The sequence below is a fragment of the Salmo salar genome, chromosome 09, assembly GCF_965601325.2.
Source record: "Salmo salar chromosome 09, fSalSal1, whole genome shotgun sequence".
Taxonomy (NCBI): Eukaryota; Metazoa; Chordata; class Actinopteri; order Salmoniformes; family Salmonidae; genus Salmo; species Salmo salar.
The window spans coordinates 128,724,432-128,738,908 of NC_138299.1; the positions used below are offsets into that span (position 1 = coordinate 128,724,432).

The window sequence follows — 14,477 nt, forward strand, 5'->3', positions numbered from 1 at the left end:
TTATATATTTAATTTGAAATGACCTTACTTGAAGTAATGTATTTCTTTTTGTGTTTTGCCTTTAAAGGTTATCAACCTAACTAACTAACTGACTAAAGAAATAAAAGAAGTCAGAAGAAAATTGAGTTGTCCTTAAAGGCCTTTTTCAAGTTTGGGCAAAGAGCTGCAGTGTGAACCATACACAACTTGACAGACATTATGTTATACAATACATGCATGTTTTGTTCAGTCAAGTTCATATTTATATAAAAAAACAGCTTTTTACATTAGCATGTGACGTTCAGAACTAGCATACCCACCGAAAACTTCCGGTGAATTTACTAAATTACTCAGGATAAACGTTCACAGAAAACATAAATTATTTTAAGAATTATAGATACAGAACTCCTTTATGCAATCGCGGTGTCCGATTTTAAAATAGCTTTTCGGTGAAAGCACATTTTGCAATATTCTGAGTAGATAGCCCGGCCATCATGGCTAGCTATTTTGACACCCACCAAGTTTGGCACTCACCAAACTCAGATTTACTATAAGAAAAATTTGATTACCTTTGCTGTTCTTCGTCAGAATGCACTCCCAGGACTTATACTTCAACACCCAATGTTGTTTTGGTTCCAAATAATCCATAGTTATATCCAAATAGCTGCGTTTTGTTCTTGCGTTCAAGACACTATCCGAAGGGTGACGCGCCGGCGTGTATCGTGACAAAAAAATTCAAAATATTCCATTACCGTACTTCGAAGCATGTCAAACGCTGTTTAAAATCAATTTTTATGCGATTTTTCTCGTAAAATAGCGATAATATTCCGACCGGGAGACCTTGTTTTCGTTCAAACACTGAAAATAGAAAATGGAGTCTTCACATGCACGCGCGCCCCCGTGTCATTGTTCTCAGAACGACCACTTTCCAAAAGCCCTACTGTTTTTCACCCATGGACTGCAGAGTCATCATTCCCCATTCTGGCGCCTTCTGAGAGCCTATGGGAGCCTTAGAAAATGTCACGGTACAGCAGAGATCCTCTATTTTCGATAAAGAGGCTATAGAAGGCCAAGAAATGGTCAGAGAGGGCGCTTCCTGTATGGAATCTTCTCAGGTTTTGGCCTGCCATATGAGTTCTGTTATACTCAGACACCATTCAAACAGTTTTATAAACTTTAGGGTGTTTTCTATCCAAATCAAACAATTATATGCATATTCTAGTTTCTGGGCAGGAGTAATAACCAGATTAAATCGGGTACGTTTTTTATCCGGCCGTGAAAATACTGCCCCCTATCCTAAACAGGTTAAACACTTTTACTATAGGCCAGGCCCTGTTGTTACCTCATATTGTCAGGTAGCCTAGTGGTTAAGCGCATTGGCTCAGAAACTGAAAGGTTGCTGGTTTGAATCCCTGAGCTGACTAAGTGAAAAATAAGTTGATGTACCCTTGAGCAAGGCACTTAAAGGGATACTTTGAGATTTTCGCAGAAAAATTATATACTTCCACTGAGTCAGAGGAACTTGTGAATACAATTTTATGTCTCTGTGTTCAAAATTAAGAAAGTTTGAGGTAGTTGGGTTTGTCTTTGGGTTTGTGCTAGCATGCAATACAGCTCTGGATAAGAGCGAATGCTAAAAGTAAATAAAACATTTTTTTACATTTGTTTAATGTAATATCCGAGGGATATTGCCTTGCATTATGCCTATGAAGCTGTCACGTCCTGACCAGTAAAATGGGTTATTTGTTATTGTAGTTTGGTCAGGGCATGGCAGGGGGTGTTTGTTTTGTGTGTTTCAGGGTTTTGATGTATGTTCTATATGTTCTATTTCTATGTTCCCTATCTATGTGTTGTATTTCTTTGTTTTGGCCTGGTATGGCTCTCAATCAGGGACAGCTGTACATCGTTGTCTCTGATTGGGAGCCATACTTAGGTAGCCCTTTTTCCACCTGTCTTTTGTGGGAAGTTGATTTTGCATTGCTGTTAGTAGCCTGTGAAACTGTTCGGTTGTTGTGTTGCTTCTTGTTTATTGTTTTTGCTTGTTCACCGTTTATATTAAAATATGATGAACCCAACCCACGCTGCGCCTTGGTCTCACTCTAACGACGGACGTTACAGAAGCTCAATTTACCACATGGCGATCGACTCAACTTATCCCAAGACAAATATTTTGACTATATTTGCCCACACAGCCACAATGATGCACTTTCATGCTAGGTTTAGGACATCAAATTGAAGCTTATAGAGATCCCAACTGATGTATAGAACAATATTGCAAATATCTACTTTGGTTTAGATACAAGCATAGTGAAACCGCTAACACAAATTAATTTGATTTGGTGGAAATCTGTTTTATGGAACCAACTTTTTCCATATACACTGCGTGCACAATTATTAGGCAAATTGTATTCCTCGGGATTAATTTTATTGTTGAACCAACACAATGCTCTCAGTCAATCCAAAATGTTATTGAACCTCAAACCTGAATGTTTAACAAAGGAAAAGTGAGTTTTGTCTTTCTCAGGGAAATATGTGTGCACAATTATTACAAAAATAATTACAACTAAATTACAAAAATAATTTCTCTCAACTCACCTGTTTAATCTCAAATTTTAGAGTAAGTGTAACAGATAAGTAACACAAAATGACAATTATATACAATCTTTGGCCTTTCAAAAATATTCAGTGACCAATATAGCCACCCTTATTTTCATAACTGCCATGAGCCTTCCATCCATAGAGTCTGTCAGTTTCTTGATCTGTTTACGATCAATTTTCGCTGAAGCAGCAACCACAGCCTCCCAAATGCTGTTCAAAAAGGTGTATTGTCTTCCATCACTGTAAATCTCACGTTTGAGAAGGGCCCACAAGTTCTCAATAGGATTTAAGTCAGGTGAGGAAGGGGGCCAGGTCGTTATTCAGGCATCTTTGAGGCCCTTGCTGGCTAGCCAAGCAGTGGAGTACTTGGATGCATGTGATGGAGCATTGTCCTGCATAAAGATCATGGCCTTCTAGAATGCTGAATGCTGATTCTTCCTGTACCACTGTTTGACGAAAGAATCTTCCAGAAACTGGCAGTAGGTTTGGGAGTTGAATTTCAGTCCATCTTCAACCCGAAAAGGTCCAACTACCTCATCCTCAATGATAGCAGCTCATACCAGTACCCATCCTTCACCTTGCTGACACCTGACTCAAAGTGGGGTCCTGTGTCCATTACTGATCCAGCCACGGGCCCATCCATTTGGTCCATCAAGAGTCACTTTCATTTCATCTGTCTATAAAACCTTTGAAAAATCTGTCTTCAGGTATTTCTTTGCCCAATCTTGACGCTTCAACTTGTGAATCTTATTCAGTGGTGGTCTTGTTTGTCTTCTTGACCTTGGCCATGTCTCTGAGCACTTGACACCTTGTACTTCTGAACACTCCAGGTAGGTTGCAGTTCTGGAATATGGTGGCACTGGAGGATAATGGGCTTCTGGTAGTTTGATGTTTAATTCTTCTCAAGTCTTTTGCAGTTAATTTGTGCCTTTTCTTCCCCATGCGATTTCTGCGCCCCAGTTGACTATTCGCAACCAAACGTTTGAATGTCCGGTGGTCCCACTTTAATAGTTTAGCTATTTAAAGAGTGTCGCATCCGTCTGAAAGGCATTTTACATTTTGGGCTTTTCAGTGTCAGTTAAATTTCTTTTTTGGCCCATTTTACCTGAGGACATGAGGCTGCCTAATAATTATGCACACCTTGATATAAGGTGTTATTCACTTTCGCCACACCCTCCCTCATTACACAAATACATATCACCTGAAAATGATTCAATCCAATAAGCATTCAAGTTTATATGGTTTGGAGTTCAAAAATGTGAATAGAAACAATGATGACATCAGAATACTCACTTGCCTAATAATTGTGCATGCAGTGTAGTTTCTTCCTTCACAGACTCCATGAAATGATGTCCTCTTCCTCAAGATTTGGTCAAATGATTCATTTTGTGTATGGTTTCCTAGAAACAAGGGAGGCTCAACTTGGCCCACTTTTCCCTAGGCCAGATTTCTCTTAGGGAAGAGGTCCTCTGACCTTAATGGTGCAAGCTTAAATACATTTTAAAAAATCTAAAGAAACATTGTTCAAAGAATTTTTAAGTCATACTCCATTGTTCTCTATGGGACACTTAGTGGCTTTCTGTTTGAACTCTGACCTCTGCATTACAGGGAGTCTGGATCAGCAGATGTGCCCCTTAAGGTTCCAGACGCCATCACCACCTGGGAGACAGATGCATTCTGCCTGGCCCTTGGCGGCTTCGGTCTGGCTCCTCCGGTGAAACTTACAGTTTTCCAGCCCTTCTTCCCGGAACTCCCCTTGCCTTATGCCATCATCCGTGGAGAGAACTTTGAGCTGAAGGCCACTGTGTTCAACTACCTGTCCAAGTGCATCATGGTACGGCACTGCATCATGATCGTTTCTTGAGTTGTTTCTCGAGTTGTTTTGTTGCAGTTTGCCTAATCAGTGTTTATTTATTTTTTATTACACCCAGTGTATCAGTCTTGGGTTTTCCATGTTATCATACAAGTGTTCCTCTTGGGCAGGTTTCTGTGACTCCGGCTCCTTCCTTAGACTACACTCTCACACCCCTGAATGATGTCCAGTATTCATCATGCCTGTGTGCCAATGGATGGAAGACCTTCAGTTGGACAATGGCACCCTCTGTCCTGGGTAAGTCACCAGTCTTTATTCAACTGTTCAAACAGCAGAATGGATGTTAACCTGAGTTGTTTACTCTCAGTCACCGTATTGGATGTTGTGTAACCTGTGCTGCACTCTGTCAATGTGTGTGTAGGGGATTTTAACGTCCAGAGCCTGTCCAGTCCCACGCTGTGTGTGACTGTTACGGATACAGGTATCCTTAGTGTGTATCCTGTGTGTGTATTTCTTTTCTCGCCTTCTCCCCTCACAGGTGGCAATCATCATTCCCCAATCAGTCATCAAATCAGAAGACACCTGCTCCTTTTCCCTAATCCAATCACATCCCCTTTCCCTTGGTTTAAAAAACCCTTCAGTTGTTTTCTCAGCGCAATCTCTCTGTCATTCAATCTATCTGTCTCAATCTCCCGCTCTCTCTAGCTAGATCTTTTTTGTTTTTGCAACTACATGTCCCTTTGTCCCACCTGTAAATATTGTATTGTTGTGGTGTTTGTTTGTTGGTGGGAAAAGGGGGTACCAAGACAAGTCGCCCATGGGCATACAATACCCGTAGGAATACGGTGTCTAAGTACACTAGTTAGAACTGAGCGGACCACCCACTCTGATTTATTGGTTAGTGAGCTAGCTGTTGTTCAAGCAGGTAGACTAGCTTAGGGGTGTTTATGAATACTTATATCTTTCCTTGGGTCCAGCTCAGCCCCTCTACCCGCCCCCCTTTACCGTGTGTTTAAAAATAAACCTATAGTGTTTGACAGTAGATTTAAGTTGTCTGTGTTTTTTTTGTTCTCACTGTTCCTGTTCACTATTATGATTTGTATGAGTTTTGTTACGGGTCTCGTTTCCATCCCCCCTAGACTGCAGGGCCAAAGGGATTCGTAACAGTGACAATGAGATTGTGAAAGTAAAGGAGAGAGGACGCATCTACACAGTCACACAGAGCCTGCTGGTGAAGGTATGTAGCCTATTGTTGTGGTGGAACTTACTGTTAGATTGCACATATACCATTTTGTGTAACTGCCAATGACTGAAAATTATCTCCCTCTCTATTCATCTCCTCCAATTCTCTCCTCTCTCTGTGCTCTATCACTCTCTCTTAGGCTGAGGGAACAGAGAAGACCGACACCTACAACTGGTTGCTGTGTCCAACTGGTCAGTAATGCATGAACGTTGAATGTTCACTGTGATTGAACTGATCATCTCCATTCATCTTATCATCTGTGTCCACAGGAGAAGCTCTGACAGAGGAGGTGGAACTGCAACTCCCCAAGAATGTGGTGGATGGATCTGATCGAATTTCTCTCTCAGTCCTGGGTAAAATAAACCATTGTTAGAGAGACATAGTGAGTTTAGAGAGGCGTAGTGGTGAGATAAGCCATCAGGTCAAAGGAATTGTACGTACAGCTCCAAGACAGGATTGTGTCGAGGCAAAGATCTGGGGAAGGGTACCAAAAAATGTCTGCATTATTGAAGGTCCCCAAGAACACAGAGGCCTCCATCATTCTTAAATGGAAGAAGCTTAGAACCACCAAGACTCTTCATAGAGCTGGCCGCCCGGGCCAAACTGAGCAATTGGGGTAGAAGGGCTTTGGTCAGGGAGGTGACCAAGAAACCGATGGTCACTCTGACAGAGCTCCGGAGTTTGTCTGTGGAGATGGGAGAACCTTCCAGATTGACAACCATCTCTGCAACACTCCACCAATCAGGCTTTTATGGTAGAGTGGCCAGATGAAAGCCCCTCCTCAGTAAAAGGCACATAACAGTCCGCTTGGAGTTTGCCAAAAGGCACCGAAAGGACTCTCAGACCACGAGAAACAAGATTCTCTGGTCAGATAAAACCAATATTGAACTCTTGGGCCTGAATGCCAAGTGTCACGTCTGGAGGAAACCTGGCACCATCCTTACGGTGAAGCATGGTGGTGGCAGCATCATACTGTGGGGAAGTTTTTCAGTGGCAGGGACTGGGAGCCTAGTCAGGATGGAGGGAAAGATGAATGGAGAGATCCTTGATGAAAACCTGCTCCAGAGCGCTCAGACCTCAGACTAGGGGGAAGGTTCACCTTCCAACAGGACAATGACACTAAGCACACAGCCAAAACGACGCAGGAGTGGCTTCGGGACAAGTCTCTGAGTCTCCTTCCTAACCTGGCAGAGATTGAGAGGATCTGCAGAGAAGAATGGGAGAAACTCACCAAATACAGGTGTGCCAAGTTTGCAGCGTCATACCCAAGAAGATTTGAGGTTGTAATCGCTGCCAAAGGTGCTTCAACAAAGTACTGAGTGACTTATGTACTTATGTAAATGTTATATCAGTTTTTAATTTTAAAAACATTTGCAAAAAAATTCTAAAAACCTGTCATTACTGGGCATTCTGTGTAGATTGATGAGGGGGAAAAAACTTTTAATCAATTTTAGAATAAGGCTATAACGTAACAAAATGACAAATGTCAAGGGGTCTGAATACTTTTCGAATGCACTGTATAGTCAGGGATGAAAGTAGATTTAATTTCTTCCCAGTACGGGACCTCCTATGTGCACATGTGCTTATGGGCCTAATCAAATAATTACATTTAGAATCCCCATTAATTAAATAGGATCTTTGTGGGCCTATCCATAAAGATTTGTCATTTCACTTTTAAAATGTATTACCTTTTAATTGTGGCATAAACAGAACTTGTCATGATGTTTTCATATGATTTGTCAAACAATCACTTCAAAGGGCTCCTTTACTAGGCTAGCGACGCACGTACATCAACTTGCATCATACAGTATTTCCAGCCACCTTAAAGGCTCTGCATGGTCAATCTGATGTCTGCAGTGGCCGTATAGCATTTACTGCGAAGTCAGAGCATTCATTCACTACGTGACAAAAAGTATGTGGACACCTTCTCGTCGAACATCTCATTCTAAACTCCTAGGCATTAATATGGAGTTGGTCCCCCCTTTGTTGCTATAACAGCCTCCCCCATTCTGGGAAAGCTTTCCACTAGATGTTGGAACATTGCTTCCATGGACTTGCTTCCATTCAGCCTCAAGAGCCTAACTGAGGTCGGGCACTGATGTTGGGCGATTAGGCCCTGGCTCGCAGTCGGCGTTTCAATTCATCCCAAAGGTGTTCAATGGGGTTGAGGTCAGGGCTCTGTGCAGGTCAGTCTAGTCCTTCCACACCAATCTCAACAAACCATTTCTGTATAGATCTCGCTTTGTGCACGGGGGCATTGTCATGCCTTCCACAAACTGTTGCCACAAAGTTGGATGCACAGAATCGTCTAGAATGTCATTGTATGCTGTAGCGTTAAGATTTCCCTTCACTGGAACTAATGGGCATAGCCCGAACCATGAAAAACAGCCCCAGACCATTATTCATCCTCCACGAAACTGTGTATATGTATATATATATATATATATATATATATAGTGTAGTTCTTGCACTTTGCAGAGCAGAGATGTTGTCAAGGAAGTGAGTTTGTTTATACTGGACCTCACACCCCCACCTACTGTCAACCTATGATTAAGCACATAACGGTCTGAATGACCAGTCAATCGGAGCCATTTCAGCTGATATTCTCGTGCACATTATTTCTTTGTTGGCCATTTTTAAATGTAACATTTGCATTTATTCACATGCGGTTGGCTATGCCAAATATTTAATGTGCTTTGCGTTGTAGGTTACTTTGCGCATGACTTCTCTATTGTACTACATAATTGATACGGCATATACCTCCCCTACATTGATACGCATCAGTGGGGATTAAGAAATGAATATACGCAATGCCCACTACACCACTGTGTACTCCCCTGTATTCTCCAGTTCGTTGATGAAACATCATTTACAGCAATCAATTTACCTGGTAAAATAAGTGTCAATCACATGGAATTATAGAGGCATCAGTTTATTTACATAGCCTCTTTATAAGTCATTAGTGCCTGACTAGGACATTTGATTTGATTAGGTCTAAAACTAGATCATCTGCATCTTGTATGTCAGGACTCGGCTTTTACAGATATGCTAATGAAGATAATGACTTAGACACAACATTTGGAGAGAGTGGTGCAGAGGCCCAGACACTTCATTTTTTTTACGTAGTGTAAAGCCGAGAGTCATTTTGACAGGTGGTTTGAGAGTGTTTTGGAATAATCTTACTCATTGAATCTTGACTGCACCCCTATCGGGTACATGCACTGTACACTTGTACTTCTATCATCACGAGGATATGCCCAGATTCCTAAGTGAACAAAATGCTTCCGACTATGCCTACAAGATCTAGTGGGGCTGATGGGGATCTAGTGGGGAAAACACACATATTTTATGGACCTGGGACAGAGAGACTAATTAAAGCCACACCTGTATAAGTTTCTCCAACTTTCTAGAGACAAACTTGACACCGGTAACTTTTCCAGTGAAGTTAACTTCCCCAGTTACTTGAATCTCGGTCATGGACACAGTCTTCAATCTTGACTCGACCTTACTCTCCCCCTTTCAATACACGGCTCTATGTAGGGAGAGAGGGGGCCTTACTCACACTGTACAAAAGGGCTGTAAGCCCTGAACTATCCCTATAAGCCCCAAATTTACTTTACTCACTCTTACCTCACATAGTCTTGAGCTATCCCTACAAGCCCCAAGCCCCCAGAAATCGGCTCCTTTAATTCTGTTCTCAACGCACTAGTTCCCAATGCACCAGTTCTTATTGCCTTTAGCCATACCCTTATCCTACTCCTCTTTTCCTCTGGTGATTTAGAGGTTCACCCAGGCCCTGTAGCCCCCAGTTCCACTACTATTCCCCAGGCGCTATTATTTGTTGACTTCTGTAACCGTAAAAGCCTTGGTTTCATGCATGTTATCAGAAGCCTCCTCCCTAAGTTTTGTTTTATTCACTGCTTTAGCACACTCCGCCAACCCTGATGTCCTAGCCGTGTCTGAATCCTGACTTAGGAAGGCCACCAAAAATTCTGAAATTTCCATCCCCAACTACAACATTTTCCATCAAGATAGAACTGCCAAAGGGGGTGGAGTCTAATCTACTGCAGATATAGTCTGCAGAGTTCTGTCATGCTATCCAGGTCTGTGCCAAACAGTTCGAGCTTCTACTTTTAAAAATCCACCTTTCCAGAAATAAGTCTCTCACCGTTGCCGCTTGTTATAGACCCCCCTCAGCCCCTAGCTGTGCCCTGGACACCATATGTGAATTAATTGCCCCCCCCATTTATCTTCAGTTCATACTGTTAGGTGACCTAAACTGGGATATGCTTAACACCCCGGTCGTCCTACAATCTAAACTAGATGCCCTCAATCTCTCACAAATTATCAAGGAACCTACCAGGTACAACCCTAAATCCGTAAACACGGGCACCCTCATAGATATCATCCTGACCAACCTGCCCTCTAAATACACCTCTGCTGTCTTCAATCAGGATCTCATTGCCTGCGTCCGTAATGGGACAGCGGTCAAACGACCACCCCTCATCACTCTCAAATGCTCTCTAAAACACTTCAGCGAGCAGGCCTTACTAATTGACCTGGCCCGGGTATCCTGGAAGGATATTGACCTCATTCCATCAGTAGAGGATGACTGGTTATTCTTTAAAAGTCCTCACCATCTTAAATAAGCATGCCCCATTCAATTTTTTTTTAACTAAGAACAGATATAACCCTTGGTTCACACCAGACTTGACTGCCCTTGACCAGCACAAAAACATCCTGTGGTGTACTGCATTAGCATTGAATAGCCCCAGCGATATGCAACTTTTCAGGGTAGTCAGGAACCAATGTACACAGGCAGTTAGGAAAGCAAAGGCTAGCTTTTTCAGAAATGTGCCTTCTGTTACTCTAAAAAGTTCTGGGACACTGTAAAGTCCATGGAGAATAAGAGCACCGCCTCCCAGCTGCCCACTGCACTGAGGCTAGGAAAGTCACCACCGATAAATCTACGATAATCAAGAATTTCATTAAGCATTTTTCTACGGCTGGCCATGCTTTCCACCTGGCTACCCCTACCCCGGCCAACATCACTGCACCCCCACAACAACTTGCTGAAGCCTCCCCCACTTCTCCTTTACCCAAATAGCTGATGATCTGAAAGAGCTGCAAAATCTGGACCCCTACAAATCAGCTAGGCTAGACAATCTGGACCCTCTCTTTCTAAAATGATCAGCCGCAATTGTTGCAACCCCTATTACTAGCCTGTTCAACCACCCTTTTGTATCATCTGAGATCCCTAAAGATTGGAAAGCTGCTGCGGTCAGCCCCTCTTCAAAGGGGGAGATACTCTATACCCAAACTGTTACAGACATATCTATCCTACCCTGCCTTTCTAAAGTCTTCGAAAGCCAAGTTAACAAATCCCACCGTACCTTCGAATCCCACCGTATCTTCTCCGCTATGCAATCTGATTTCTGAGCTGGTCATGGGTGAACCTCAGCCATGCTCAAGGTCCTAAACGATATCATAACCGCCATCGATAAAAGACAGTACTGTGCAGCCGTCTTCATCTACCTGGCAAAGTATTTCGACTCTGTCAATCACCGCATTCTTAAATGACTGCTTCGCCTGGTTCAAACTATTTCTCAGATAGAGTTCAGTGTGTCAAATCAGAGGGCCTGTTGTCTGGACCTCTGGCAGTCTCTATGGGGGTGCCACAGGGTTCAATTCTCGAAACCTCCAGACGAGCTTCAATGCCATACAACACTCCTTCCATGGCCTCCAACTGCTGTTAAATGCAAGTAAAACTAAATGCATGCTCTTCAACTGATCGCTGCCCACACCCTCCCGCCTGACTAGCATCACTACTCTGGACGTTCTGACCTAGGATATGTGGACAACTACAAATACCTAGGTGTCTGGTTAGACTGTAAACTCTCCTTCCAGACTCACATTAAGCATCTCCAATCCAAAATTAAATCTAGAATCAGCTTCCTATTTCGCAACAAAGCCTCCTTCACTTATGCTGCTAAACATACCCTCGTAAAACAGACTATCCTACCGATCCTTGACTTTGGCGATGTCATTTACAAAATAACCTCCAACACTACTCAGCAAATTGGATGTAGTTTATCACAGTGCCATCCGTTTTGTCACCAAACCCTCATACTACCCACCACTGCAACCTGTATGCTCTCGTTGACTGGCCCTCGCTTCATATTCGTCGCCAAACCCACTGGCTCCAGGTCATCTATAAGTCTTTGCTAGGTAAAGCCCCGCCTTATCTCAGCTCACTGGTCACCATAGCAGCACCCACCCGTAGCACGCGCTCCAGCAGGTATATTTCACTGGTCATCCCCAAAGCCAACTCCTGCTTTGGCCGCCTTTCCTTCCAGTTCTCTGCTGCCAATGACTGGAACGAATTGCAAAAATCACTGAAGCTGGAGACTCATATCTCCCTCACTAACTTTAAGCATCAGCTGTCAGAGCAGCTTACCGATCATTTTACCTGTACACAGCCCATCTGTAAATAGCCAACCCAACTACCTCATCCCCATATTGTTATTTTTGTTGTTGTTGCTCTTTGCACCCCAGTATCTCTACTTGCACATTATCTTCTGCACATCTATCACTCCAGTGTTAATGCTAAATTGTAATTATTTCACCACTATGGCCTATTTATTGCCTTACCTCCCTAATCTTACTATATTTGCACACTGTATATAGATGTTTCTTTGTGTTATTGACTGTACGTTTGTTAATCCCATGTGTAACTCTGTTGTTTGTCGCACTGCTTTGCTTTGCTTTGCTTTGCTTTGCTTTATCTTGGCCAGGTTGCAATGGCCTACCTGGTTAAATAAAGGTGAATAAAAATAAATTAAAACGTCTGTTTACTTTACTCACTCTTACATCACATAGCCCTGAGCTGACCCAGCTATCTCACACACTCACATATTTAAACCCAAACATACAACTGGTCTTACACAAACCCATATACATATTTAAACTGAGTGTGTACTAGACAAATAATCACTCACATACAAACGTGTAGAATATACATATACAGTACATCAGTCAACACTCACAATCTTGAGTAAAGAAATATACTTTTCACCAAACACATGCACCTGCTCATATATCTCCACCGTACATGTGTACATAAATACAACGTATACGTACGTACAGTTGAAGTCGGAAGTTTAAATGTATTTGGCTAAGGTGTATGTAAACGCAGATTTTCACAATTCCTGACATTTAATCTTAGTGGAAATCCCGTGTCTTAGGTCAGTTAGGATCACCACTTTATTTTAAGAATGTGAAATGTCAGAATAATAGTAAAGTGATTTATTTCAGCTTTTATTTCTCCCATCACATTTCCAGTGGGTCAGAAGTTTACATACACTGAATTAGTATTTGGTAGCATTGCCTTTAAATTGTTTAAGCTGGGTAAAACGTTTCGGGTAGCCTCCCACAATAAGTTGGGTGAATTTTGGCCCATTCCTCCTGACAGAGCTGGTGTAACTGAGTCAGGTTTGTAGGCCTCCTTGCTCGCACACGCTTTTTCAGTTCTGCCCACAGATTTTCTATGGGATTGACGAGTTTTAATGACTCCAACCTTATGTAAACTTCCAAACTTCAACTGTATATACAGACGAAGTCAGAAGTGTACATACAGTTGAAGTCGGAAGTTTACATACACTTAGGTTGGAGTCATTTAAACTTGTTTTTTAACCACTCCACAAATTTCTTGTTAACAAACTATAGTTTTGGCAAGTCGTGCATAACACAAGTAATTTTTATAACAATTGTTTACAGACAGATTATTTCACTGTATCACAATTCCAGTGGGTCAGAAGTTGACTGTGCCTTTAAACAGCTTGGAAAATTCTAGAAAATGATGTCATGGCTTTAGAAGCTTCTGATAGCCTAATTGACAACATCTGAATCTATTGGAAGTGTACTTGTGGATGTATTTCAAGGCTTACCTTCAAACTCAGTGCCTCTTTGCTTGACATCGTGGGAAAATCAAAAGAAATCAGCCAAGACCTCAGAAAAACATTGTAGACCTCCACAAGTCTGGTTCATCCTTGGGAGCAATTTCCAAATGCCTGAAGGTACCACGTTCATCTGTATGAACAATAGTACGCAAGTATAAACACCATGGGACCACGCAGACGTCATACTGCTCAGGAAGGAGACGCGTTCTGTCTCCTAGAGATAAAGGTAGTTTGGTGAGAAAAGTTCAAATCAATCCCAGAACAACAGTAAAGGACCTTGTGAAGATGCTGGAGGATACAGGTGCAAAAGTTTCTATATCCACAGTAAAACGAGTCCTATATTGACATAACCCGAAAGGCCACTCAGCAAGGAAGAAGCCACTGCTCCAAAACCGCCATAAAAAAGCCAGACTACGGTTTGCAACTGCACATGGGGCCAAAGATCGTACTTTTTGGAGAAATGTCCTCTGGTTTGATGAAACAATAATAGAACTGTTTGGCCATAATGGCCATCATTATGTTTGGAGGGAAAAGGGGGAGGCTTGCAAGCCGAAGAACACCCTCCCAACCGTAAAGCACGGGGGTGGCAGCATCATGTTGGGGGGGCGCTTTGCTGCAGGAGGGACTGGCGGACTTCCCAAAACACACGACATCATGAGGAAGGACAATTATGTGGATATTGAAGCAACATCTCAAAACATCAGTCAGGAAGTTAAAGCTTGGTCGCAAATGAGTCTTCCAAATGGACAATGACCCCAACCATACTTCCAAAGTTGTGGCAAATGGCTTGACAACAAAGTCAAGGTATTGGAGTGGCCATCACAAAGCCCTGACCTCAATCCTATACAAGATTTGTGGGCTGAACTGAAAAAGCATGTGTGAGCAA

At 42.4% G+C, this 14,477-nt stretch overlaps 1 protein-coding gene across 1 annotated transcript; it reads left to right on the forward strand.

The window, feature by feature from the left end:
• The first annotated feature begins 5,122 nt into the window (after window positions 1–5,122).
• LOC106612516 (alpha-2-macroglobulin-P-like) lies at window positions 5,123–6,647 on the forward strand. The gene is made up of 4 exons (XM_014213718.3): window positions 5,123–5,141; window positions 5,497–5,627; window positions 5,773–5,824; window positions 5,903–6,647. Exons 1-4 carry the CDS (start codon window positions 5,123–5,125, stop codon window positions 6,004–6,006), a joined length of 306 nt encoding a protein of 101 aa, XP_014069193.1. The 3' UTR covers window positions 6,007–6,647.
• The last annotated feature ends 7,830 nt before the right edge of the window (window positions 6,648–14,477 follow it).

Bases quoted from the DNA above. Each gene is read 5' to 3' on its own strand.
- LOC106612516 (XM_014213718.3), top strand. The intron at 5,628-5,772 runs GTATGTAGCCTA...ACTCTCTCTTAG, and splicing joins CACAGAGCCTGCTGGTGAAG to GCTGAGGGAACAGAGAAGAC. The intron at 5,825-5,902 runs GTCAGTAATGCA...CTGTGTCCACAG, and splicing joins CTGGTTGCTGTGTCCAACTG to GAGAAGCTCTGACAGAGGAG.